We start from the raw sequence: 26607 nt of genomic DNA, 5'->3' as shown, positions 1-26607 counted from the left end.
TGTGATATGGTAATTCAAAATATCAAGTTATTTCCTCTGCATAATAAACTTTTTAATTGTTTTCCGTATCAATTGTGTTTATGTCATAGATATCCAAACTGCTGTTTTGTAACATTGGACAATCATATACTTTTCTTAAAAATAATTTAGGGTAAATTACGTTTTGCCCCTTTAGGATTGGGATCAATTTCAATTTCTTACATTTTTAAAACATTTCACTTTCAAATCTCACATGCTATTCCATTTCAATTTCATACAAGTATTAAAAAATCTGTTAAGTGATGACGTTGCAAATATGGGGTCCTTATTTGTGTTGACGTGACTAAACACTCAATAAAAAATTTAAAATAATTAATTAAAGAAAAGTATTAAAATACTTCCATCCCCTCCACCCCTTTCGTCTTCTCCCATCCCCCAACACCCACCCCTTGCCCACCTGAGCCACCCTTTCTTCGATCCACTTTTGTTCATCTTCCTTACCCACCTTCTCCCTCTCCTCCACTCTTTTCACCTCCCCTCCCTTCTCTCTCCCCAGATCAACCTACACCCAACCCTAATTCCCAAAATTTTATTAGCCCCAATTTTATCCCTAATTTTGGGCGAGAAGAAAGGAGGAGGGAGGAGTTTTGCTTTCCCACTTTCTGCGATTTTAGCACCAGGGGAGGAGGGGGTGGAGGAGATGGCGGTGGGAGCAGTGGGAATGGTTGGGTTGATTGCGATGGGAGCAGAGAGGGTGGAGTGGGAGATGAGTTTCTGGGTTTGTTCGAACTTTTTTTTTCCTTCTTTTGTTTTTTTAAATAGTTTCAATATTATAATATTTTTTAATGTATAAAAAAATTATTTTTTTTGGCCACGTGGCAACAAATTTGGCAGAAAAGAAGAAGCTAAGATTACATTGTGGTAAGATGTTGCATGTGACAACCCGTTCCTAATTTTACATTTTTATTAATTTTAAAAGAGTGATTTGATGAAAATGCCCTAGAGGTGAGGGTATTGATTCTCGTTGACCAATGTATAATGAGGCATACAAAATATTTTTTTAGTGTATTCTTGAAGTACTCAATGATACGAACACGTAGGTGCAAGCAGAATCGAAATCAGAGCTACGGTTAAAATTTTACAGAGCTACGAATCTGGAAGTATTTTGAAGGAATCACTATTTGAATTATATTCTCCTATTTTATATTACTAATTTGTTATGCCACATGGGTGTGGCTGAGATGGGAAAAGAAAGGTGAGGAAGGAAAGATCCAGTGACCAATCGAGGGGGAGATCAGGGAGGGAAAGGAGAAATGTGAGTGGCACCTAACCTAGACCTTCATCCCTTGAACCTGTATACCCAAGACCTGACCGGCGGTGCCACTGGTTTCGAAGCAGTTTCTGCTGGATCTTCGGAAAATTAAGATTCCTCATCACTTGGAATCATCCTAAGATCCTTCCCTTTACCCTTTTTATACAAAAACCCGAGCCAATTTGGGGAATTCGAATCTAGAGTTCAAAGAGTGCACGACGGCGATCCGTCCAATCTCGAAAGGTTTTTTGTCAACCATCACCATCCTCAGGTGTTCCTTGAGCCTAGGAACAAACCCCAAACAACCTTGGAGATGGCGAAGCATCGAAGAAGTTGAATCGAAGGCCACCATTTTTAGGGTTTATGGCATATTCAAGACGAATTGGAGCTTTTCCGAGCCAAATTGGCCTTAGTCACAAGTATGAAACTTGCTCTACTCGTTGAGATCTTCACTCCTGTAAAATTTGAGAGTTTTTGGAATTAGTTGAATTTTTCGACGAGTCAGGGTGGTTATCCGTCGCGTGCTGCGACGCGTGGGCCAAGACCCCACCTACCCTTCCTAGACTAATTTGGTTATTCTGATTTCATGTGTAACGTTCGAATGACGAAATCTCTTTGTAAAACTATAGTTTTGATAGAGACCGCCACTTGGATATTAAATGAATCAACGATCCAACCGTTGGATCGTCATCAAACTTTAATATGTTATAGTACGTATCATTTGAGGATACTAGAACTTACAGATCGGGAATCCGATGTATGGATCTTCCCGAATTGGATTTGTAAGCTTGTAAAATAAAAACGTTGTCCGCCACTTGAATTTGCAATTGGCGAAAATCCAACCGTTGAATCGTAACGAAACTTTAAGATGTTCTAGAAGCTTATTGAAACTCTTGGGAAGTTATGGGCCGGAAATCTAAAGTGTGGATCTTTCGGATCGAGTTACGTAGGGTTTTGGACCCTACCGTCGACCTTCGACCGACGATTGACTTTTGGTCAATGGGTTTCAAACCATTATAAAACGTCCTTGGGGATGTGTTTTGTGTAAGTTATGTGTTCTATTGAGAAGATTTCTGAGACATGATTTGATAATTGTTCTAGGCATTGATCGTTCGTGGCGCCTCGATATTTTTGCTAGGGAGTTGTAGCACGGACTTTAGGTGAGTGGGGATCTTTTCCTTTTTATAGTATATATATATATATATATATATATATATATATATATATATATATGATTGATAGTTTCCAATTATACATTTGAAAAAGAATCTCTTACGTAAGCCTGGATTAGACTAAAGTTTATAAAAATTAGTGAAATGACGAAATTTATGACATATGCTACATGCTACATCCTACGTGACACGCCCCGACCCCGATATTCCCCGAATACCAGGATAGGCACGTGCTGGTCGACACCCGAGGGTGACGAAAGCTATTTATTGAGTGCAAATGCTGAAAACAAAGGATAAATAAGGCTTATAATATAAAAGAATAATGAATATGCAAATAAGGACCGTGTTTAGAGCACACAACTAATCTAGAACACTAAAAGAAAATAATATAAAATTGAATGAACCAAGGAGTGGGTCCTACACCGAGAGGACTCGAAGATGCCGATGCGGAAATGCCTGAACGTCGGGATTGTATGCCTCGATTCTAAATCCTGAAGGGGGCGCAAAACAAACATGAGTGGACCAAGTTGATATATAAATATAATAAAACAGTTATCAACATACTAACCCCCAGGTTTTATGAAAACACTTATATATAATGATAAACATAGGTTTTCCGAAACCTAGCATGTCGTGCAATGTGTCAAATCATAATTCGCATAAATAATAAACACTAGTGAATGTCCGATACAACTCTCCAGGCCCCATGCCGGCTCCCCGTCTCTGAGCAGACAGTCAGAGGAAAACACACTTCAGGCCCTATGCCAACACCAAACCGTCGCTCGGGACGGACCGGATCTATCCTTACGTCCCGTAGCGGAAAGGACCACTAGGTAAGTACAAAACCAGTGAACATACATATATTGAAAATCAACTTCATAGTATAAAGTCATCCATCATCTATACTATAAAGAGGTGTTCTAAACATGTTCTAAATATCATATCGTCATCCATCAGATATTCTACAAGAACATGGGTTATAGGAAAAATAGTAATAATTCAAACTAGCCTTAGTAAGCATGTTATCTCGTAAAACGTTTCATAAAACATAATCATCAAATCATGCTTTTCATGTATGCATTTCTACTATCAAAACATGCATTTTTAGAAGGGGTCCACTCACAGTACTTCATCGTCGAAAAGCCACGCCATCTAGTGAAGAAGGAAACGCCACAGCTAAACGCCCCTAAGCACATAAACGGTACATTAAGTCAAACTCTACTCAAATGTTTGAATTTGAGAAAACGGATATCGAAAACGGGTTCAGGACGTCGAAATTAGCCTAGGAGGGGTCCCGCACGAAAACCGAAAACACGGTTCAGGGTCACGGGTTTGGGCTTTAGGGTTTGGGTTAGGGTAAATGGGTTTAGGTTTTTGGTGAATTGGGTTTGGGTATTGGGTTTGGACTTGGGTTGGATCCGGGTTGGGCCTAAAGGGTTTGGGTTAGGATAATTGGGTTTAGGTTTTAGGTGGGTTGGGTTTGGGCTTTAACCTCACGACCCAATGGCCCAATTAAAAAGGGTTTTGGGCTTGGTTCACACGGCCCTAAGGCCTTTGGGGTTTTAAAGTAAACAAAAATAAAAATAAAAACAGAAAGGGTTAGGGTTTTGGGCCAAATACCAAAACAGGCCTAAGGCCTGTGGGGAAAGGAAACGGCCTGAAGGCCTGGGTGTTTTCTTGGGCTGGGTTTCACGCCGGAGAACAAGGCCGGAATTCGGCCGGAATTCAGACAAACTTTGAACGTCCATAACTTTGTTAATACTCGACGAAATCAAGTGATTCAAAAATGAAAATCGTAGCTCTCAAAGAGACGAAGAGAATGGTACCTCACACGACGTCTAACTCGCCGTGGTTTGGCTGGAAAACACCTCAAAAGTCACTGAGGTCGCCAGAAACTGGGTTAGATTCAAATGAGTATAACTTATTCAATACTCAATGAAATTAGGTGAAACAAAAAGGAAAGTTGTAGTACTCAGCGAGACGAAGATATTGATACCTCGCACGCCGGCCAACTCGCCGTGGTTTGGCCGGAAATCGCCTCGAAAGGGACGGTGTTCGCCGGAAAATTGGGAAAGAGTCTTCGAGGTGGTTTCTTCATGGTTTGACGTCCAAAACACAACCACGGGGTTTCAAAAGAGTTATAGGTGTGCGCATGGGTGTGTGTGTGTGTGTTTCACGGGGAAGAAGAAGAGAGAAATGGGGGAGTTTCGAAGGAAGGGAGAAGGTGCAGACAAAACAAAACAAAAGAAAGGAAAAGAAGAAAAAAGAAAAAGAAAGAAGAGAGGAGGGACACGGCAGGGGGGACAAAACAGGGGGTGGGCCCCTTGGGCTCACCAAATAAGGTTCAAAAACAATTTTAAAAAGGAAGGTATCCCCTTAGTGAAAATACAAAAATACCTATTTTCTTACGTAAATCCCGGGACGGGTTCTTACACTACGGATGCACATGCATGCTTATAATCTTTTATGCCATAATTATATCTACAGCTGTGAATGTTATTATGTTGATTACAATTATTGCATCATTATGGCATGCTTATATTCATGTAGTCTGCTCATTATTGCTGCACCTCGGTGTTAGTGTTTGCCCCGGGTCAGGGCCAGTCATTCATGTGTATGTTCACCTCCCACACCGCATGCTCGCCTTGGATCCAAGTAGGTGCCAGTCTTGTCATACAAGTCACATTAGGCTACTTCGACTCGTAGGTGACCGCGATTATCGCTAGTCTTCACGTGATCGTAGCATTAGAGCGTATATTATGATTACATCCAGTCCTGTCGTACATATCGCATTAGGCGACTCTGACTCATGTGCTAGCATAGATTGATGTGCAATAGGTGCAGTCGTACATGTCACATTAGACGATTTCGAGTGGTGTGCTAGCATAGGTTGTTGAGCACCTGATTTTACTTATGTTACTGTTGAGATTTTATGATTTTGGGATGTCATGCCTTATTTACGTTTTGCAGGCTACAGTAAGTATTTTCATACTATACATAGTATGTATATTTTGGAAACCATACATGTTTTATGGCAAGGGGTTATAACGTTTTCAAAGTTTTTTATTAAAACTTTATTTTCAAATCCACTCACCTTTGTTTTTCGGCCCTCCAGGTTTTAGCTGCTGAACTTTTGTATTGATGATGATTGTTGGGAAATCTTAGAATAGGTGGCTATCTTTGAGGGTATAATCCTTATCCTACCTTAATGTACTTTACTTATGCTTTAACATCACGTGTGAAATGGGTTCATTCCCGCTCACGACGCACTCTTGTATTTAGGCACTTTTAGGTTTAAATTTATTCACCTTTCCACATCACTACACTTTATGGCTTTGTCACCCTCTAGGTGTCAGCCAGCACAGCTCGATTCGGAGTCCAGGTGGATGTTCTGGGTTGGGGTGTGTCATTGCATACAGTTTTACTTCTTTGTCGTTCAATTCACTGCCCCAACCAATAACTGCAGTTTTTACAAGCTTGAAAGTCAAGCTATTTGCAGGTGTATACTTCAATAAAAAAATAATTATGTTAGGGTAAAATTGGCAATCCCTGACATAATGCCTGAGTCTGTAATAGCTTAGACTTGTTATACATTTTCAATTGTAATAGTTTAAGTCTAGGAAGGGTTCTCACACTTTCGATGCAAAGATGTTACCTACACGCGATAAATATTTAGGTACGTTTGCACGCATGCATTCAACTACATTCATCTGTTATCTCATGCTATTGTAGTTAGAATAGGACTCTTGACTATTGTGTGTTTTATCTCTTTTAAATAACTTATCCTTTCTATAATAATCATTAAAACACACTTTCAAAGAAACAATCTGATTGCATTGGAACTTATCAGTTTGCATTGGGACTTATCGGTTTGCATTGGGACTTATCTGTTTGGATGTTGATAAGAGTCATCTGGTTATATGGCTTGGATTCTTATCGGTTTGAGTTGGTTAGGCATTAAGCTCATATAAGAGTTGTCAAACCCTTGGAAAAAGTGGCCGCATATATGCGTGTTTTTCTTGGAAGATATATGTGCAGCAACTTTGTGATTTTAAACAAGAAAACATTATTTTTCAGTGGCTGCCATATTGTGGTTTTTCATTAGCATGTGTTTTTAAAGGGAACCATTTATGCAGAGAAACTGACTTTATTGAAAAGGATTTTTGAAGAAGCATCAGTTGGGTTTTTCGTGTGCGTGAAAAAATAATTGAAATACTGGTGTTTGCTTATGGTTCCAACAGCATGGGTTTTTAAGAGAAGATAGTATTTTTCATGCTGTTTTTCTTTGAGGTTTTAAATTGAATATCAATTATGGAAATGAGCCTTGTGATTTTCGTAATTGATTGTTTTCCAAACAAACACTTCATCATATAAACATTATGCATGATCGAGTTAGCATTGTGCAAAGTTCGAGGGAAAGGTGATTGACGGTCGCGTTAGTACCGTGCCACTTCAACTCGAGGACTGAAGAAAGATCGAGTAGCAAAGCGCGGAGACAAAGCTGCCAACTGGTATGAGTGTCTAGTTGATGAGTTTTGTAAGTCTTTATGTATTCTTTCTTTCTTAGTGCTTCCTGGCTTGGTAGCCCGAGGATTTTCCCAGTGGTGGGTTTTGCCTCGTTAAATCCTACATCATGTGTGTGCTTTTTATATTCATGTTGATCATTTGTGTAGGATTAATTTTGCATAATTGATTAATCGAAATCATAATTTGCTTTAGCGTTAAGTTGTCATTTATAGATTAAGTTAGTACCCATCCTAGGACTTTCAATTGGCACTAGAGCAGGTCACTAAAAATATCTAGTGAGATCCGTGGGTAGTCTAGGATGAATCGTGCTATGGGTTCAGTTTCTCATCCACCACATTTTGATGGTGACAACTATGCTGCATGGAAAGCAAAGATGAAATCATTTCTTTGGGCGCTTGACGACAGAGTATGGCTTGCGGTTGAAGAAGGTTGGGAACCTCCAATAGTTAAAGAAACCAAAGACGAAGGACAGTCTTTGGTAACCATGTCGTTGCTTAAGCCTAGAAGGGAATGGAGCGAAGAAGAACGTAGCTCTAGCACGTTCAATCAAAGGGCACTGAATGCGTTGTTCACTGCTGTTTCGCCTGAGCAATTTAACTACATTAGTAAATGCATAACGGCGAAAGAAGCTTGGGATATTCTTGAAGTTACTCATGAAGGTAACTCTACTGTCAAAGAATCCAAGCTTCAAAATCTCATCACTAAATTTGAAAATATAAAAATGCTAGATGATGAGAGTTTTTCTGACTTCTATGCTAAGCTTAGTGTAATTGTCAATGGTTGTCACAATCTTGGTGATAGCATTCCAGAGCATAGGGTTGTTAAGAAAATTCTAAGATCTCTTCCTTCAAGGTTTCATGCAAAAAGGACAGCTATAGAAGAATCGAAAGATTTGAACACTTACAGGTTGGAACAATTGATTGGATCATTACAAACATATGAGTCCGACTTTACAGAAGGCAAGAAAGGGAAAAATGTTGCCTTTAAAGTCAATAATGAAAAAATGAATGAGGATCCATTTGAAACCTTGACTCAAGATGAATTTGCTCTTCTTACCAAACAAGCTAGGAAATTTTTGACACTTAGAAGTTCTAGGGGACGAGAAAATCGAAACAATTTTGATTCAAACTCCAAAGTCCCTCGTTTTAGAGATGGTTCTCACGGAAATACATCTAAGTCTGTCAAACTTGGTGAAAAGAAAAGTTGGAATGACAAAGATAAGTGTTTCGAGTGTCAAGGGTATGGACATCATGCTCATGAATGTGCCAATACTCTTAAAAGGCTGAAAGATGAAAAGAACAAGGCTTTAACTTCCACGTGGAGTGACAGTGATTCAGAGAAAGACACGGCATCTGAAGGTGATGAGGAAGTGGTTGCATTTTTTGGAACTTTTGATGGATATGAGACGGATGATTCGGAAGTTGAAGAGCCTGATTCCGTAGAAGTCTTACAAAAGTACACTGCACTGTATGATATCACCATGAAAGTGAAGAAAGAAAATGAAGAACTGAAAAATAAACTCGTGCAGCTTGAAAGTGAGAAGAATGAAGTAGAAATCGAGCATCAATCTCAAATGGAACATGCAGAAAAGCTACGAGAGTCAATGTTGGAGAAGTTACTTATGCTAGCATCAGACAACAAAGGTCTTGAAAATGAATTAAGTAACATAAAGAAGAAAGTTGAAGAGTTTAGCATTGGCTCAAGCAAAATTGACAAAATGTTGAGCTATGGAAAGATTTCAGGTGATAAAAGCGGTCTAGGTTTTGATATAACTGGAAGTTCGTCCACTTCTGTTACCAAGTTTGTTAAAGCGTTACAAGAACCTAGCATGAAAGTGATTAGTGATGAACCTTTGGGAAATTCGTGTATCACTACAAAAGAGTCAAATTTCGTAAGAAATTTTGTTGGACCAAAGAAGTTCATTAGGTCAAAAACTTTTATTCCTATTTGTCACTTCTGTGAAAAAATAGGACATATCAGACCTAGGTGTTACAAGCTTCAAAAGGAAAATAAGACTAAAACTTCTTGGATTTCTGAAAAATCAAATCTCAAAGGGAGATTTGTGGCTCACCCAAAGGGAATGAATAGAATTTCAAAAATAATGCCTAACTTCCTTACTCCAAACTTAAAGCAAGTATGGAGAAGAAAAGAAACTCAAATTTGTCTATTGGATAAGGTGTCACCTTCATCTGAGGAAGACAATTTTACATGCTTGGTGGCATTCACTGCTCTCTCATCCTGTCAGTCTAATACTTGGTATCTAGACAGTGGTTGCTCAAGGCACATGACTGGAGACAAAAGATGGTTCACATCTTTCACCGAGGATTGTAAAAATGGAGCAGTCATGTTTGGAGATGGAAAAAGAGCAAGGATCGTTGGAAAAGGAGAAATCAAAACACTAGGAATTCCATGCTTAAAAAATGTCATGTTAGTGGATGGGCTTAAAGCTAACCTAATTAGCATTAGTCAAATTTGTGACGATGATGATGCTGAAGTACTTTTCAATAAATTGAAATGTAGTGTAAAGGTTGCTAAAGAGGTTGACAGTTTTGAAGGAAAAAGGTCTAAGGACAATTGTTATTGTGTGAATGCAAATGAGTTACATGTGCCTGACATATGCAATAAGGCAACTGATGATATTTTGGATTTATGGCATAAACGATTAGGTCACATGAACTGTAAGGATTTGATCAAGCTTTCCAAGAAAGAGTATGTGAGGGGCTTACCGATGTTGACTGGAGAACTTGGAATTTGTGGAGAATGTCAAGTGGGAAAGCAAACAAAGAGTGCACACAAATCCACAAATTACATCTCAACTTCACGGCCTTTAGAACTGATGCACATGGACTTGGTTGGACCAGTACAAACCGAAAGCATTGGGGGAAAAAAATACATACTTGTCTTGGTGGATGATTTCTCATGCTTTACTTGGGTTGCCTTCTTGCGAGAGAAATCTGATGCATTCACTGCATTCTTTGGTTTATTGAATAAAATTCAAAATGATAGAGTTAATTCAAATGATCGTGTGGTAAAACTCAGAACTGATCACGGAACTGAATTTGAAAACATATCGTTTTCTAAGTTCTGTGATGAAAAAGGTATTGATCACAATTTTTCTGCTCCTATTACTCCTCAACAAAACGGAGTTGTGGAACGAAAGAATCGTGTTTTACTTGACATGAGTCGTGTCATGCTGACAAGCGCTCGTTTGGCAAAGCATTTCTGGGCTGAAGCAATTAGCACTGCGTGCTATACGGCAAATAAAGTCTATCTTAGACCCGGTACAAAATGCACACCTTATGAGATCTGGAAAGGGAAGAAGCCAAATGTTAAGCATTTGCGAGTATTCGGTAGTATATGCTACATTTACAGAGATAGAGAAATGTTAGCCAAATTTCATTCAAGAAGTGATATTGGAATTTTTCTAGGATACTCTCTCACAAGTAGAGCATACAAGGTGTTCAACAAGAGAACACAAAATGTTATGGAGTCCATTAATGTCATTGTGAATGACTCTCTCTTAAATGTTGAACAACCTGCCTCAGATGAAGAATTCTTTCAAAGCAAATCAATTGATGGGTTATCCGCTACTCAGGGAGAAGTGCACCAAAATATTGACTCAACAAAAGTTTTGAGGAAAGGACACAAGCAAGTGCAAAAAGATCATTCCAAGTCAGACATCCTTGGTGACGTAGAAGATCAAATGTTGACAAGAAGTAAAACTACTGCTGTAGTAAACTTTACGTGCTATATATCAAAGATTGAGCCAAAAAATGCCAAGGAAGCTCTTTTAGATGATGACTGGATTATGGCCATGCAAGAGGAACTCAATCAATTTGTTCGCAATGATGTATGGTACCTTGTTCCCCGACCCCAAGAAACAAATGTTATAGGAACAAAGTGGGTGTTTCGGAACAAAACTGATGAACATGGCATCATCACGAGAAATAAAGCTCGTCTCGTGGCTCAAGGATACACTCAGGTAGAAGGTTTGGATTTTGATGAGACGTTTGCACCCGTTGCGAGATTGGAGTCCATTCGGTTGTTACTGGCTTTTGCTTGTCATCTGCGTTTCAAATTATATCAAATGGATGTCAAGAGTGCTTTCTTAAACGGAATACTTCAAGAAGAAGTCTATGTGGAGCAGCCAAAGGGATTTGTTGATCCAAGGCATCCTGATTATGTGTACCGTTTGAAGAAAGCCTTGTATGGTTTAAAACAAGCTCCGAGAGCATGGTACGACAAACTCTCATCGTACTTGTTAAGGAAAGGTTATACACGTGGAGCTATTGACAAGACTTTGTTTGTCAAAAGAATCAAGAAGGACGTGGTGATAGCACAAGTATATGTGGATGATATAGTGTTTGGTTCCACATCTGCCACACTTGTAAAAGAATTTACTGAGGTCATGCAGAGTGAATTCGAAATGAGCATGTGTGGAGAACTAAATTTTTTCTTGGGATTACAAGTCAAACAAAGTGAAGATGGTATTTTTGTCTTTCAGACAAAATATGCTAGTGACCTAGTTAAAAAAATTTGGCTTGCATTCAGCAAAACCCGTCTCAAATCCCATGGCAACAACCACAAAACTTCACAAGGATCCAAATGGAAAAAGTGTTGATCAAACACTTTACAAAAGCATGATTGGAAGCTTGTTGTACCTTACTGCTAGTAGGCCTGATATCTCTTTCAGCGTTGGTGCTTGTGCATGTTATCAAGCTGATCCAAAAGAATCGCATCTGGAAACTGTCAAAAGAATCATCAGGTATGTGAGTGGTACAATTAATTATGGTCTTCATTATTCCTTTGAAACCAATTATGAAATTGCTGGATTTTCCGATGCCGATTGGGCAGGAAATGTTGATGACCGAAAAAGTACTTCTGGAGGTTGTTTCTACGTTGGAAATAATCTCGTTGCTTGGCATAGTAAGAAACAAAACTGTGTGTCTTTATCCACTGTCGAAGCTGAATATATTGCTGCTGGTAGTTGTTGTACGCAATTGCTTTGGATGAAGCAAATGCTTCGTGATTATGGCATTCATCAAAGTTCCTTTTCTGTTTTCTGTGACAACACTAGTGCCATAAACATTTCCAAGAATCCTGTTCAACATTCTCGTACCAAACATATTGACATTCGTCATCACTTTATTCGTGTTTTGGTTGAAGAGAAGGTTTTAGTGCTGGAATACATTGCCACTGAACATCAACTTGCAGACTTGTTTACTAAGCCTTTAGACACTCATCGTTTTGAAACCCTTCGCAAGGCTTTAGGAATATGTCGTGTGTCTTAACTTCTGTTGGTTTTCATTTTTCATGTTTCTTTTTCTCTCTTTTCATTTTTCTAGTTATTTTTATAAAAAAAAAAAAAAAGGGGTTTTCCATATCTTTTTATGCACAACTTTTGTCCACAAAATTCTTTGCTTTGTGCTAAACATGATATATTTTGCCTTGGTGGTTGATACTATATGTATGTTTTCTGATTAAACATGACTACTTGCCAGAAACTCCGCACCCTGTGAGCTTTAAAGCCTCCATTAGTGTATGCATTTTTCATACACTCTTAATTGTTTCTGTGTGATATATCTTATGTGATTTGACTCTCTAGAACTTGCTTTGAGATCTCTCAAGGCTTTGTATCACTACTTACTCTACCTGTGAGATGAAAGTCGGACTTACGTTCTTCATCATTATCTTATAAGCCCCCTGCCTTATTATTATTTTATTTTTTTCTATCTGTCTTATGGAGCTTCTTTTTAAGCACAGATTACCCACTTCCATTTTTATACACTGCTTCTCACCTCCATTGCAAAATCAAAGCCAGTTGCCTCCATCGTTCTTTTAGAGTCCAAGAGTGTTTCACTACTGCAGACAAAAATATTGTGCTGCTAGCAACTTTCCAAGTCAAGAAAAGATATTGAGAAAAGAAAAAAAAAAACAAAAAAAGGGAATCCAAAATCGTATGTTTTCCACACATATATCAAAGGAATCAAAAGCAGGCATATCAAAGGAATCAAAGGAAGGAATATCACCGCTACAATTATACATGAAGACCACTAATAAATCAAATGTGCACAGCGTCTTCTATTGCTCCAGTGGTTCTTTCAGTCTCAAACTCTCTCCAGTTTTATATCTCAAGGACTCTAAAACTTTCCGGACTTCTATTCTCCTTATTCTCTTTTAACTTTATCCAGTTCCTAAGCCTAGTTACTACCCTTCATAAGACTTTCTTTCATCTCTTGAGGGTAGGTTGTTGATGTGTGGAGATAAGATTGATCTGCAAGCCTATGGTAGAGCATTCACATAATGATCTTTTTGAGTGTAAACACTTCACCCCAAACACCTTGAGTGATATTTGATCATATTCCATGTGAGTTTAGGGGTTGATGTTGAGATGGCTTGTTTAATCATATTGCATGTATATGGTTTCGACTATTTTGGCAGTCTCCTGGTTGTATTATGTTTCTGTGGCTATTACATTGTGTCTTTTGTTTTATTTCTTTTTTTTTTTTTCTTATCTTTTTGGGTGTTCTAGTTGCTTTGCAATTGGAGTCAATTGGGTTTCTCTCTTATTTATAGTCCGGTTTCTTTCATTGTTCATTGCACGTTGTACACCAACATTTTTTTTGTCATGGCATCCTCACGTAAGTCTGCAGTTCCTCCTATTTTGAAAGGCAAGACTCCTGTTATTAATCCTTCCTTCTCTCCTCCCCGTACACGTTCTGTGAAACGTAAATTGTTTTCTTCCCCATCTGATTGTTCAGCTTCGCCTGATATTAATTTTTCCCAAGCGGTCTTCCAACAAATGCTTGATCTGAACAAGAAATTTTCTTTGCTCGAACGTTTCATTAAGTCCTCCACAAATGATCTCAGTCATCGTATTTCTAATTTGGAGCAATGTTTTCGTCGCCTACCCAACCACTTGTTTGCTCCTCTCATTCATATTTCTTCCTCTGATGACGAGGATGACTTCCACCCTGATTGTGTTCCATCGTCTCCTTGTCCTCCTTGTCCACCTATTCCGGACCACTCACCGCTGCCTACTCTTACTCCAGAAGATGATCCAGAAGAGGATCCCGAAGACAATCCGGACTATGATCTCTACTGGGTTTCGGATGACGATGGTGTTGCCAAGCATGATTGATTATTGGCTTTGGCGTTTCCCTGTGACAAAAAGGGGGAGAGACTAGAGTTAGGGGGAGAGACTTTAGCTAGAAGAGTTCTTTTTGTTTTTAGCTAGGAGAGTATTTTCGTTTGTGAGTTTTTAGTTAGACGAGCTTGTTTGATGTTACATGATGTTTGGATGATTATTTCTTAATAAAGTTTTTTTTTAATTGCTGCACGATGAAAGATGTTGATATGCTTGAATCATCTTTAAGTCTTAATTTTCTTGCAACATCTATCTTTTGTACGTCACGGGTGTTTTGTTTAATGTGTGCAGATTACAGACTTCAGTACATTAGTTTAAGGTTTCTACAATGTTGTTAATTGATGGTTTTGTCAAGGAAATGCCAAAGGGGGAGATTGTTAGGGTAAAATTGGCAATCCCTGACATAATGCCTGAGTCTGTAATAGCTTAGACTTGTTATACATTTTCAATTGTAATAGTTTAAGTCTAGGAAGGGTTCTCACACTTTCGATGCAAAGATGTTACCTACACGCGATAAATATTCAGGTACGTTTGCACGCATGCATTCAACTACATTCATCTGTTATCTCATGCTATTGTAGTTAGAATAGGACTCTTGACTATTGTGTGTTTTATCTCTTTTAAATAACTTATCCTTTCTATAATAATCATTAAAACACACTTTCAAAGAAACAATCTGATTGCATTGGAACTTATCAGTTTGCATTGGGACTTATCGGTTTGCATTGGGACTTATCTGTTTGGATGTTGATAAGAGTCATCTGGTTATATGGCTTGGATTCTTATCGGTTTGAGTTGGTTAGGCATTAAGCTCATATAAGAGTTGTCAAACCCTTGGAAAAAGTAGCCGCATATATGCATGTTTTTCTTGGAAGATATATGTGCAACAACTTTGTGATTTTAAACAAGAAAACATTATTTTTCAGTGGCTGCCATATTGTGGTTTTTCATTAGCATGTGTTTTTAAAGGGAACCATTTATGCAGAGAAACTGACTTTATTGAAAAGGATTTTTGAAGAAGCATCAGTTGGGTTTTTCGTGTGCGTGAAAAAATAATTGAAATACTGGTGTTTGCTTATGGTTCCAACAGCATGGGTTTTTAAGAGAAGATATTATTTTTCATGCTGTTTTTCTTTGAGGTTTTAAATTGAATATCAATTATGGAAATGAGCCTTGTGATTTTCGTAATTGATTATTTTCCAAACAAACACTTCATCATATAAACATTCTGCATGATCGAGTTAGCATTGTGCAAAGTTCGAGGGAAAGGTGATTGACGGTCGTGTTAGTACCGTGCCACTTCAACTCGAGGACTGAAGAAAGATCGAGTAGCAAAGCGCGGAGACAAAGCTGCCAACTGGTATGAGTGTCTAGTTGATGAGTTTTGTAAGTCTTTATGTATTCTTTCTTTCTTAGTGCTTCCTGGCTTGGTAGCCCGAGGATTTTCCCAGTGGTGGGTTTTGCCTCGTTAAATCCTACATCATGTGTGTGCTTTTTATATTCATGTTGATCATTTGTGTAGGATTAATTTTGCATAACTGATTAATCGAAATCATAATTTGCTTTAGCGTTAAGTTGTCATTTATAGATTAAGTTAGTACCCATCCTAGGACTTTCAAATTACTTTTGTATTCTCTTTCTCAGATGTTTATGTGCTAGTTTAGTTTTCAGTTCTATTTTCCTCTCCTCACTAGACTATGTTAGATAATTTTATTCAGTCTTAAACTATTTTTGAAAATAAATCCAGATGTTCTGTGGCTGTGTAACACAAAATTTTGATGTGTGAACAAAAATTCTTATGTTGTGATGTAGTGTTTGGACAACGTGCTATTCATGCGTATACTATGTTATATCTCTTTTAATTTTCTTCTTAAAAAATCAGTACATGTCCCAGTTAGTGATTTATCAATTTCCACCTGTGTCTACCAATGTCTTCATAATGTATTATTGCAATAAACATGTTATGAAGGCTGTATTCGTTTTAGGAAGGTTAATTTTCACACTCCCCCTTTAAACATCATTTATTATCGCACACAACATCCATCCAATGTAGACAAGACTCAATCCTATACGTTTAAATTTACCTTTCTTTTTTTTTTTTTTTTTTTTTTTTTTTTTTTTTTTTTTTTTGGTTTTTTACCCAATCGTCTATGAAACTGTTTACAGTGTGTGGTGATACATCTGTTTTCCCTTTTTCTATTTTCATTTTTTTTTTCATTTTTTTTTTTTTTTTGTGAGCACAGACAACATCATCCTCAACAGCACTAGTTCAACGCTTTTCTTTGTTGATCCAGACACTCTAGAATTAAATTCGTACAAATCAGTGTAAGTCCATTCATTATCATAAAAGAAAAATTATAACACACTTAGAATTATTAAAAGAAAAAAGCTATTTTTTTATACGCTTATTCGATTAATGTTGGATCAAAACTGTTGCAGGTTTTCTAGCTGGCCTCACCCTGTTGGAACACTTCCTCCTTCCAATCAGGCAAATGAGGCTAAAGTTTTGCAAATTGAAAAAAAGGTGACGATTGAAGAATTAAGCTATTTTGATCCAGATTTATATAAGGTGCATATAATGCTTATATTTTATCGTGTTAAATCAAAACCATCTTATTCACTTGTTACTTCTTTTACAGAAGCTTTCTATTTAACGATCATCAACCATGTAAACATCTTTCTAAATATTTTACAGGATGATACATTTTTGTGCAAGGCATCAATTAAGCGGTTTAACACAAAGTATGAAAGGTGGTATGCTGCTTGCTCTACATGTGCCAAACAAATGTACAAAGATCCAACGAATGGTCAATTGATCTGTTAAAACATCCGAATCAAATCCCAACTCCTTGGTAATAACTCAAATAGTATGTTTCAGTTATATTGATCAATCGTTGTCTCACACCGTTCTTAGATTAAAATTTATACTTTATTTAGTTTTTATATATTTTTAATTAATATTTCATCAATCTTTAGAACAACACAATCAAGGTTTAGCCATTGAATCATAAAATTTGTATGATGCAATAAAATGACAGCTTTTAACCATCTGACTACACGACGAGCTAAAAACTTAATTATATTTGAAATGCACCTTTATACAGCCATACTTTTATTTTTCATGCCATTGATATTAACTTTAAGCTATAACATAGAAAAATCTATGAAAATGCAGTTTTAAACTCATTAGACTATTTATGCTTTGTAATCAATGCTTTTTGTGTTTGAATGAAGATGAAACAAAAGAAATCAATGCTCTCATTATCGGCAAATCAGGTGAAAAGTCTTTGGCGTGCCCTGCAAAGATTTGGTTTTCAATCAAAGATCAGCATATCAAAAATAATTGCCGAGCGAGTTTCTCAGACTTATAGGCCAAAGAAAAAAATTTCACCTCCGATTTGGATCTAGAAGAAATTTGTTGAATTCAAATGATTTCCTCATCTACAATGTTTTTGAGGACACCGCAATCCCACCAGCAACTTCGCAGTCTATCGGTAGAGAAATTGCAATGTCTTCCACAACAGTTTCATCTTCTACTACACTGCCTGAAACGACCGGAGAATCACACAAGAGAAAAAGAGACTCAATTAGGAGAGCCTTTTTTTACAAGAGTTGAAAAAAGGTTATATTCTGTGAGCAACATTTTTTTTCTGCACCTCGAATTATTTTCAATGTGATCTAAATTTATTTTTGCAACCTGATATGTTTGGCACAATGACACACAGGAAGTCTCTAAACTAGATGTGCAAGATTTTGATCAGGTGCCAATCAAGTTATTGAAGAAAAATTCTTCTCCAATGACACATAGGAAGTCTCTTTGTATCTTCATTTGTTTCCCTCTATTCCCGTTTTTTACGTGATGTAGCTCTATTCATATACACACCTTATTTCATCTTCATTGCCATTTATATTTTTCCCTCTCTACACATTCTCTTATTTGAAGTGACTCTTGGAAGGAACAAACTTCTGTTGTTGTACAAAACAATGTTATCATCTGTTGTTCGAACTAGAACAATGCTTCTCCATATTTTTTGCATGTGAATAGGCCATTGTAAGATCAGTCCCCAAATTTTTTGTGTACATGAACAATCTAATGTTTTCAAATCTTTTATCTGCAACCACTGATGTGAATCAAGAAATAGGATGACTGCCAAGGGAGAATATCAGATTAACCATTTTTGTATCTCAATGAAAAAATGTTTGCTCATGTTTTTTTTTTTTTTGTATAAAATGTATAAATCTAGACACTATCCTATAAAAAGTATTCGCTACATTATCTATACTGCCTTCATTATCTTTGTGTAAATAGTGTTGGTTTGGATTTCTATGCATTTATATTTTTAGAACATGTTCTATGGTTGGATTTTCGCTCCCATAACAACGTGCAGCACAATTTTCTAGTGTATACTATGTGTTTGCAAATTTTCGTAATTGTTTGCCATGTTGTTTAATTATGGTGAATTTATTAGTAACCCATGTTCGTATAGACAGTTTTACTGGCAGATTGTGTTGGTCTTTTGAGGCATCATTTTAGACTACTATTCTGACCCAAAACGGTTCTATATTTTTATTTTATGGAGATTAGTATGTCTATATTTTTTATATGTATAATTTTGGTTGCAATCAAGAGTATATATTAATTAATTATGATAAATTCTTAAATAAGTGTAACTCGCTGAAATTCTGTTTGACAACTTTATGTTGGTTGTGATGTCTATTTTATTATGTCTAAAATATAAAGCAATTTTCTTTAGGTACATCTTTGAAAGAATATATTAACAAGTGTTTGCCCAAGTGGGAGATTTAGTGAACAAAAATTGGGCTTCACACTCATTAACTTATTTGCAAGTATAAACCCTGAAAACTTAGTGGGAGTTGTTCTAAAATTTTGAACATTAAGTGGACTTCCATAAATCTATTAAAGCGTTATTCTATCTTCCATGAATTTGTGTTTTGGTTGATGACTCGAATGACAATAATATGTTTAAGTTGCATGAAGGGATACTTGGTATAATCATACATTTTTTGCAATCATTTGAATTCCTCGATTGATCATTTTTTTTGGGGCTCATAAGGACTTAGCACAAATCTGTATTTGCAAATTAAGTAATGATGTTGCAAATCAGTGGGAGCTTGAGTTTTGTGTTAGTAATGCCTTACATTTGAAAAATGACCTATAAGGTACATATAGAATCCATGTATTCAGTTTAATCTCTAGTTGGATTCATTAAGTTACATTTTAGTGTACTAGTCAATTATCTGATTAAATATATATTGGATATCAAGTTGTTATCAAATTGCATATTAAATGGCATGGCATGATCTATGCACTGCCTCACTTGTGAGGATTTCCATTTGCCCGCAGGTGTTGGAAATCACCAAGAAAGTAATTGGTATGGTGCATAGATCAGTGTCAAAAACATGTTAATTCATCTTGCTCACAAGTCTTGAATTAATTTGTTTTATGAAGTTTTGGGATATATTTTATTTGGACATATGCCTATTTGGTATTTTCAGTTGTGTCTGTTCGCTACAAACATTGTTTTTCTTGTTATTAGTCTAGTGAAAGTGCATGCATGATTGTTTTGGAGATGTATTCACACCTGTGGGTTATGGTGGTTTAATTAGATGAAGGATATCTGCATTGGCATATTTAAGGCTACGAAGAAGCATAAAGTGTAACTTGTGTGTTACAATAAGGTGGACTTGAGATGATATAAAGTAAGACATTTTGGTTAATTTAAAGCTTCATCTCTTGACCATAATTTGCATTTCATGTGAACAAGGATCTAAAGAACACTCAAGAAGCGTGCATTCTTGAATTGGCCCACATGCGAGTGTACATTCACAGTTGGGTCCACGCTTTAAAGAACACTCAAGAAGCAGTGTCCACTTGCGACTTGGCTCGTTAAGAGCTTCTCCCATCTCACATTGGAGCAAGTAGTACATGGAATAGGAAAAAACTCAACAAAAATGAAGGTCAAAGTAAATATTGACGGTGCTGCAAGAGGTTCGCTTGGTTTGGCTGCATTTGGTAGTATCATTCATAATTTTATGGGTCATTCTCTTGGTTGTTTTGTGGATTCAATGAGTTTGGTCTCTTCCTTGGACGCCGAACTACACGTTGTTATTCATGTTGTATCTTTAGACTGGGGTAGAGGTTGGCATTCATTATGGATTGAGTGTGATTCCTCCTTGGTTCTTCACCTTTTTTCTTCATCTTCGCCTTCTTTGACATTGATCCTCTGGAGGCTTTTGGTTAGTTGGCATAATTGTTGAGTTTTATTATACTCCACGTAGGTTCAAATTTCTCATATTTTTAGAGAAGGTAATCAAGTTAATGATTGTTTGACAATTATGGTGTTGAGCATCCTAGTGTTCATTGGTCAGATTCATGCCTTCTTGCACTGCATCTCCTTTCTTGTAACCTTTCTTAGCTTTCTTATTATAGGTTTTGCTAAAAATGGTTTGACTTATTTTTTATGAATTTTTTAACAGTCTGGGTTTGGCTTTGTGTCCCCTTAACATGTTGTATTCTTCTTGTTTATTAATAAATTATCCTCAAAGTCAATTCCCATAATAGCAATGTTAAAGTGAGATTCACTTTGTGATTATAAAAAATATAAAAATAAAATACATATGTCAGAGTACAACACAAATGATTGTCTTCATTCCCATATAATATATTTAGGGGCAAAACTCTTATTTAATCCAGAACAAGCGCGCTAGGAACAAACTAGTAACTAGCAGAAAATTAACACACTTAGGCAATATATTAATTATAGATAAATTTTACTTTATTTCGTAGAGGGGTCCGAAAGATGCATGCATAAGCAGATCTTCAGGATTGTAATACGCACGTGCAGAACTGGGTTTTTCTATATGCATATCGGTACGGATTAAGAGAACCACTTTTATTTCCAAATGCTCAAGCTGCTTCAGCTTCTATGGTTCAACCAATCCTGCAAGTGCAACAGTGGAGCAACAAGAAAAAAACTTGAGTCAATAATGTAAACTGTATTCTGATGGTAAAATTAATTCGGAATAGTCAATGAAAATAGTATGTAAGTGGATGGGGCCGGAGAGAGAATGAATTACTTTGAACAGTCGGTATTTGGAGAAATAGAGAAGGACAAGTTGATCCCACAGTTCCCAGGGAGAGCTTGGGCCAACTGGTATTTGATATTAATTTTCTGGGCTGCCGATTTAATACAGGCACATACAGCCTTCTTATCAGCAGAGGTTGACGCAGCAGATGCGAGGGCTGAGGCTCCAGCACAACATGCAGCAGGTGGCTTCCCTGAGCCACTTACAAGGTAGCTTAGGCATGGTCTAAGGTCCTTGGTTACGTCACTGCATGTTATTGTTGCCTCTGAACTTGCAGCCAGTAAAAGAAGAAGTAGCATAAGAGCAGCAGTAGCCACACTCAAACTAGAAAGTTTCATGGTTTTAGATTTAGAGAGATAAAGATTAGCTGCGTACCTTGCATTTGCCCTGCAGTCTTTGTTCCTTATTTAAAGGAAATTTTGGAATCAGGAAGCTCATTTGTGCAAGAAATATTAATTATAAAAAATATTTGGAGTACGTTTGATAGTGTAAATGAGTGCAAGAAAGAAGAATTGAGTCATTTTGATTTCTTCCATTTGGTCTTCCATAAGATGTCCAAACTTCTAGGTTAGGTAAAAAGATTATGTCAACTTATAAATTTCATATTACACTCGCAAAGTTTCTGAAAACTTTAATATATGGCCCCTCATGTTTAGAAAAGTTGTGATTTCAGAATGGGGTAGGTAAAGGCCAATTAGTGGCCATATTATTGTTAGGCTTTTATACACACTATTTTGTGCAATTATGTCATGACATTTGTCAATTTCTCTTGTAGTGTTGGGAACCACATACAATAAATTAGAGAGATTTTCAATGTTCCAAGAACACAGCTTGGTACACAAGTGTTTTACTACAATTGATTGAAAACTTGAAAAATAAATTCCAACGAATTGTATTACGACACAATGGACGAGCCTCTATTTCTGGCACATTGAAAATTTTGTTGACAAATAGGTATGTGTTGTAGGCATAATTTAATGAATAATTATGAAGACCATATAGAGAGAGAAGGTGCGGCATAGAGAGAAGAAGAGAGAGATGTGTAATTGTGGGTGTGTGTTATTCCACCCCATTGTGCCTTTATTTGTAGTAGTAGGGAAGGTTAATTCCTTACCCTTTAGGATTACAATATTTAATAGGTAATCTACTCCTAATAGGAATATAAGATATATTCCCATATCTACTAGGATTTACACAATCACATTCCTAATCTAATACGACTGCAACACTTCCCACTGAGTGTGTAAATACTCAAGTAAATGGCGCATCAGGTCTTCAGCGATGAAGTAAGTACAGTTGATGAAGTTGTCGGCACAATGAGCAAATACGAGTCTCAAATCAACGGAAGAATGCATAAAAAGGTAAAACTCACAAAAACTCACTATGGTAAAACCCAGGGTGGGAGAAAAGCCCATAGACTAAGGAGAAAAGTGAGAAGTTGCATTGAGTCAAAACTATACGTCTTTTGGATGCAAGTAGAAGAGCTCACAAGAGTATGATCAACCCAGGATGGGTGCCTCATTAAAACCTAGTTAGGTAGCACAAACCCAATGGGAAAAATGCTCCTAATCGTTGGGAAAATGAGTACATTAAGATCAAGTGAGTATACTTTTGGATACTCTTCCTAATTTTGACATAACTTCCAAATGAGAACTACAAGCATTGCATATGATGGTTAGGCACACCAATACCTCGAACAAGCTTCTGGAAGGTTGACTTCGACAGTGACGTCTTGTAGAGGTCGGCAAGGTTATCTGGGATCAGCTTGCCTGACTTCAATCTCCTGATGCTTTGCTGATGTGATGTAGACGCAATATGTCTTGGCGTTGACTTCGTTGACGTATCATGGCTTGGTCAAATTGATACATGCGACATAGTCTTCATGGATCGTCGTTGGGACTCAATGATGGATGAAAAACAACAAGAACTTCGAAATATGCTCAACAAGAACTTCTAACCATGTCTCACTTATGGCGTAGTGAAGTAAGGTGAGTCTTGGAATGATTTGAAGATTTTGCAACTAAGGTCATATTGTGGACCTCCAAGATATTGCGATATCCCTAACGGTAAAGACATAACCATTTGGGGATTTTTCCTTGTGCGGGTTTGATAAGTAACATGCGTTAGCATAACAAACAAGGCAATCATCATTTCGAGGATCAGGGGGGTTGGATCTGCTCAAGATGCGTTAGGATTTGATTTGCTATCTAAATACAATGTGCTAAGTACAACGAAGCGCAAAGTTGAACTTTAGATATGGAATTCCGGATTCCATAACCTCTTCAAGGATCTCATTTGCATATAATGTATAGACGATCAAAGGTATACTCAAAGGTGACACATTCGGGGTCTAAGGTACTTTCAGAACAATGCTTGAACTTTAGGTTAAGGCATAAACAAGTTTTCCCAAGATCCTTCATCTCAAATTCCATCTTCAAGTGCGAGGTAGTTTTCTCAAGCTCTTCCAGAGTCTTAATGAGATGTATGTCAACGACATAAACTATAATTCTAGCAATTCGAAATAAGACTTTATAGTTTAACACGCAAGGGCATAATTCATCCTTGATTGATCAAATAATCATTTAGACGGGTATACCACGTTCGTCGGATTGTAAGTGAATCCTTAAGCAAGTTAAGAGGGCGTTCCGTGGTTTGGAACTATTTGAACCAGTCCATGTAATTCTTGGAGAACTTGCATGTAAATCTCCGTATCTATATCCCCATGGAGAAAACACTAACCACATTTCATAATGCTGCTATCAATCATAGGACGTTTGACAGAAACTTTGCGCCGTAAGGCGTGCATCATATCGCACTATTTCATTCATCTCAATATGCTTCATTTCCCACTTGTAACACAATAAGGTTACCTTGGGCAGTGTAGGAACGATAGGTCTAAAACACACTTTGGTAAAGAATTTGACCTGAATTGTAACTTTAATTGTCCAATCAATTCTATGTTATCACTTAATCAACGGAACACGGTTCGATATCGTCACTTTTCATTTATGTCAGTAGCTACCATATAAGCGAAAACATCATCGATGATAATCTCATTTCAATTCCATTTAGCTCATCCAAACTAGTATACTGGACCAAGAACTTCGTGTCTCAGGAGTAATACGGATTAATCTTATGAGATGGAAATGATTTGAGACAGTGATCAAGTGTAGATTCATTTTATGCCATTCCTTCCTCTTCTAGGGAAGTGAATGATAGGAGCATATTTATGCGCCTTAGTTAGCTAGTTCTTATGCATTTTTGTTATGTTTTCTTCGTTAAAGTAGTCTTTTAAGCTACGTTCATGTGTTTTCAGGTTTAAAGGACATATTACATGAAATGATGCAATTTGGAGCAAAACTGAGCTGGAATGTGGTGTATGCAAATAGAGCACGAGGAATGGACGTCCAAAACAATGCATCACACAATCTTCCTCCTAAGCCGTGCATCCCACCATTCCTATCTATCATCCATAAACCCTAATTCCCTTTAATCCATAGCCTTCCATTTAATCCACCCATTGATCTATGAAACCATCTCATCCATTCATCCTATTAACCCTAGTTAAACATTTAATCCACCCATTGATAATTCCCACCTACATCCGCAAATCCCATTCATTCTCCATTTTCTTATTCTCCATTATCTCCTAATTCCTCCATAATTCTAATCAAACCGTGCATTACCTCCACCATGCCATTTTTCTAATCTAATATCCCCCCACCATTCCACCTACACCACTATATCCCATTTTCCCATTCATTATTCACACCATTCCATTCATTCCACTAACCCTAATTCCATGCCATTATCTCCCACTAATCTTCACCTAAAACCGAGCACCATATCCCATTATCCATATATAAGCCGTGCACTACCATAACCTAATTCAACCATTATTCTATGCAGCACATTCAACCTATTATTCCATCCGTAGCACCATCACCCACCATTCTAATTATTATATACACCATTCCACCCACACCACTTCCCATTATCCTATTCCATCCGTGCATTACATCCACTATCCCATTTTACATACAATATATCCCATTATTCATTGAAACCCGTGGAGCATTCTCACATTCTTTTCCCTCCGTAGCCAATATAACCTAATTCATTAACAATTCTAATTCCCCATCATCCGTGCAACACTAATCAGCCATATTCCGCACAATTCTCCCATTAATCCGAGCATCCATTTTCCCATTCTAGCTTAAAGAAAAACCGTGCATATCTCCTTCAATTCGAGCCTTACCATCCATTCTCCTTCCATCACTCCACACCATTACAAACCACCCAACCTCCATAAATCCATCCCTAAACCCGCAAATCATCCACCAACACCATTTAACCAATCTGCCGCAGAAGGAGAAGAGGAAAGAGGAGCTTCGACGCGCACCAATTCACGTGGATTCGTTGGGCGTTCTAGGTGTAATCAATCCTTTGTGCTTTATGTTTAAATTCATTTGTAATTCTCTTTTTGTGAACATGAGAGGCTAAATCCCCCTAGTTAGCTAGGGGGTGATTCGAAACCATGGTTATACTTGCAATATGAATTGATTACTTTTGGTTGGGATTTCATGAATGTTGGATTCAATTTGTTTAACCGTTTGATTGATAACTTATTTATGAATGTTTATTAAGAATGCGCGCTTAATTTTCATGCATAAATCTGACGCTAGAATATAAGTGAATTTCACCTAATCGTTATGAACTTATATTCACAAGTAGTGGAGGTTGCTTATAAACAATCGCGTTAAATGAATTCTTGGCACGAGTATCATGCTTTTCATAGTTACAAATGCCTTGTCGATGCTTATAATTTCCAAAGAACGTAATGATTCTAACTTGTATCTTTATCATGCTGTTCACATAGAGAACTTGTTAGGAATAATTTGTTTGCGATGCATATTCATCCAATTCAATGATTCTAGGGAAATTTGAAGGTTAATTTAAGCGGACCTAATTAACTTGGAGTGTCGAGTTTCATAATTTATCGAAAGACCAACTGAGAATCAATTTTGTATGCAAGTATAACATGTGTGGAGATGAACCCCTTGGCTATTCCTTCATCCATATTTTCATCTCATTCATATTTACGTTTTGCCTTTAATTACAATTTTTCCATTTAATTTAATATTGTCCAAACACAATCCCCCCTTTACTTTATTGTCAAATTAGTTAGAAATCAATTTAGTTTAGTGTTTTATATTGTTTTTACGTTTTTAAGTCAAAAATCCAAGTGATTAACAATCCCTCCTAATCCCCGGTCCAGAACGATCCCTACTTATACTTATACTACAATTGTCAAAAAGAGGGTTTAATTTGAGTGTCAAGTAATTCTCACATCAGTGAATCCT

The 26607-nt window shown here is 37.1% G+C and overlaps 1 protein-coding gene across 1 annotated transcript; it reads right to left on the bottom strand.

Annotated features, from left to right (window-relative positions):
* Window positions 1-20728: 20728 nt before the first annotated feature.
* Window positions 20729-21633, bottom strand: LOC103954933 (non-specific lipid-transfer protein 8). The gene is made up of 2 exons (XM_009366791.2): window positions 21236-21633; window positions 20729-21099 (listed from the first exon to the last, which is right to left on the bottom strand). The coding sequence occupies exons 1-2, from the start codon at window positions 21580-21582 to the stop codon at window positions 21090-21092; spliced, it is 357 nt and encodes a 118-aa protein (XP_009365066.2). The 5' UTR covers window positions 21583-21633; the 3' UTR covers window positions 20729-21089.
* Window positions 21634-26607: the final 4974 nt, after the last annotated feature.

The sequence above is a fragment of a genome, unplaced genomic scaffold (assembly GCF_019419815.1).
Source record: "Pyrus x bretschneideri cultivar Hongxiangsu unplaced genomic scaffold, Pyrus_bretschneideri_v1 Contig52, whole genome shotgun sequence".
Lineage (NCBI taxonomy): Eukaryota > Viridiplantae > Streptophyta > Magnoliopsida > Rosales > Rosaceae > Pyrus > Pyrus x bretschneideri.
The sequence above is the reverse complement of the archived record's forward strand: the minus strand, read 5'-3'. Positions and strand labels throughout refer to the sequence as shown.

Coding starts and splice junctions, on each gene's coding strand:
- LOC103954933 (XM_009366791.2), bottom strand. CDS start 21,582: ATGAAACTTTCTAGTTTGAGTGTGGCTACTGCTGCTCTTATGCTACTT.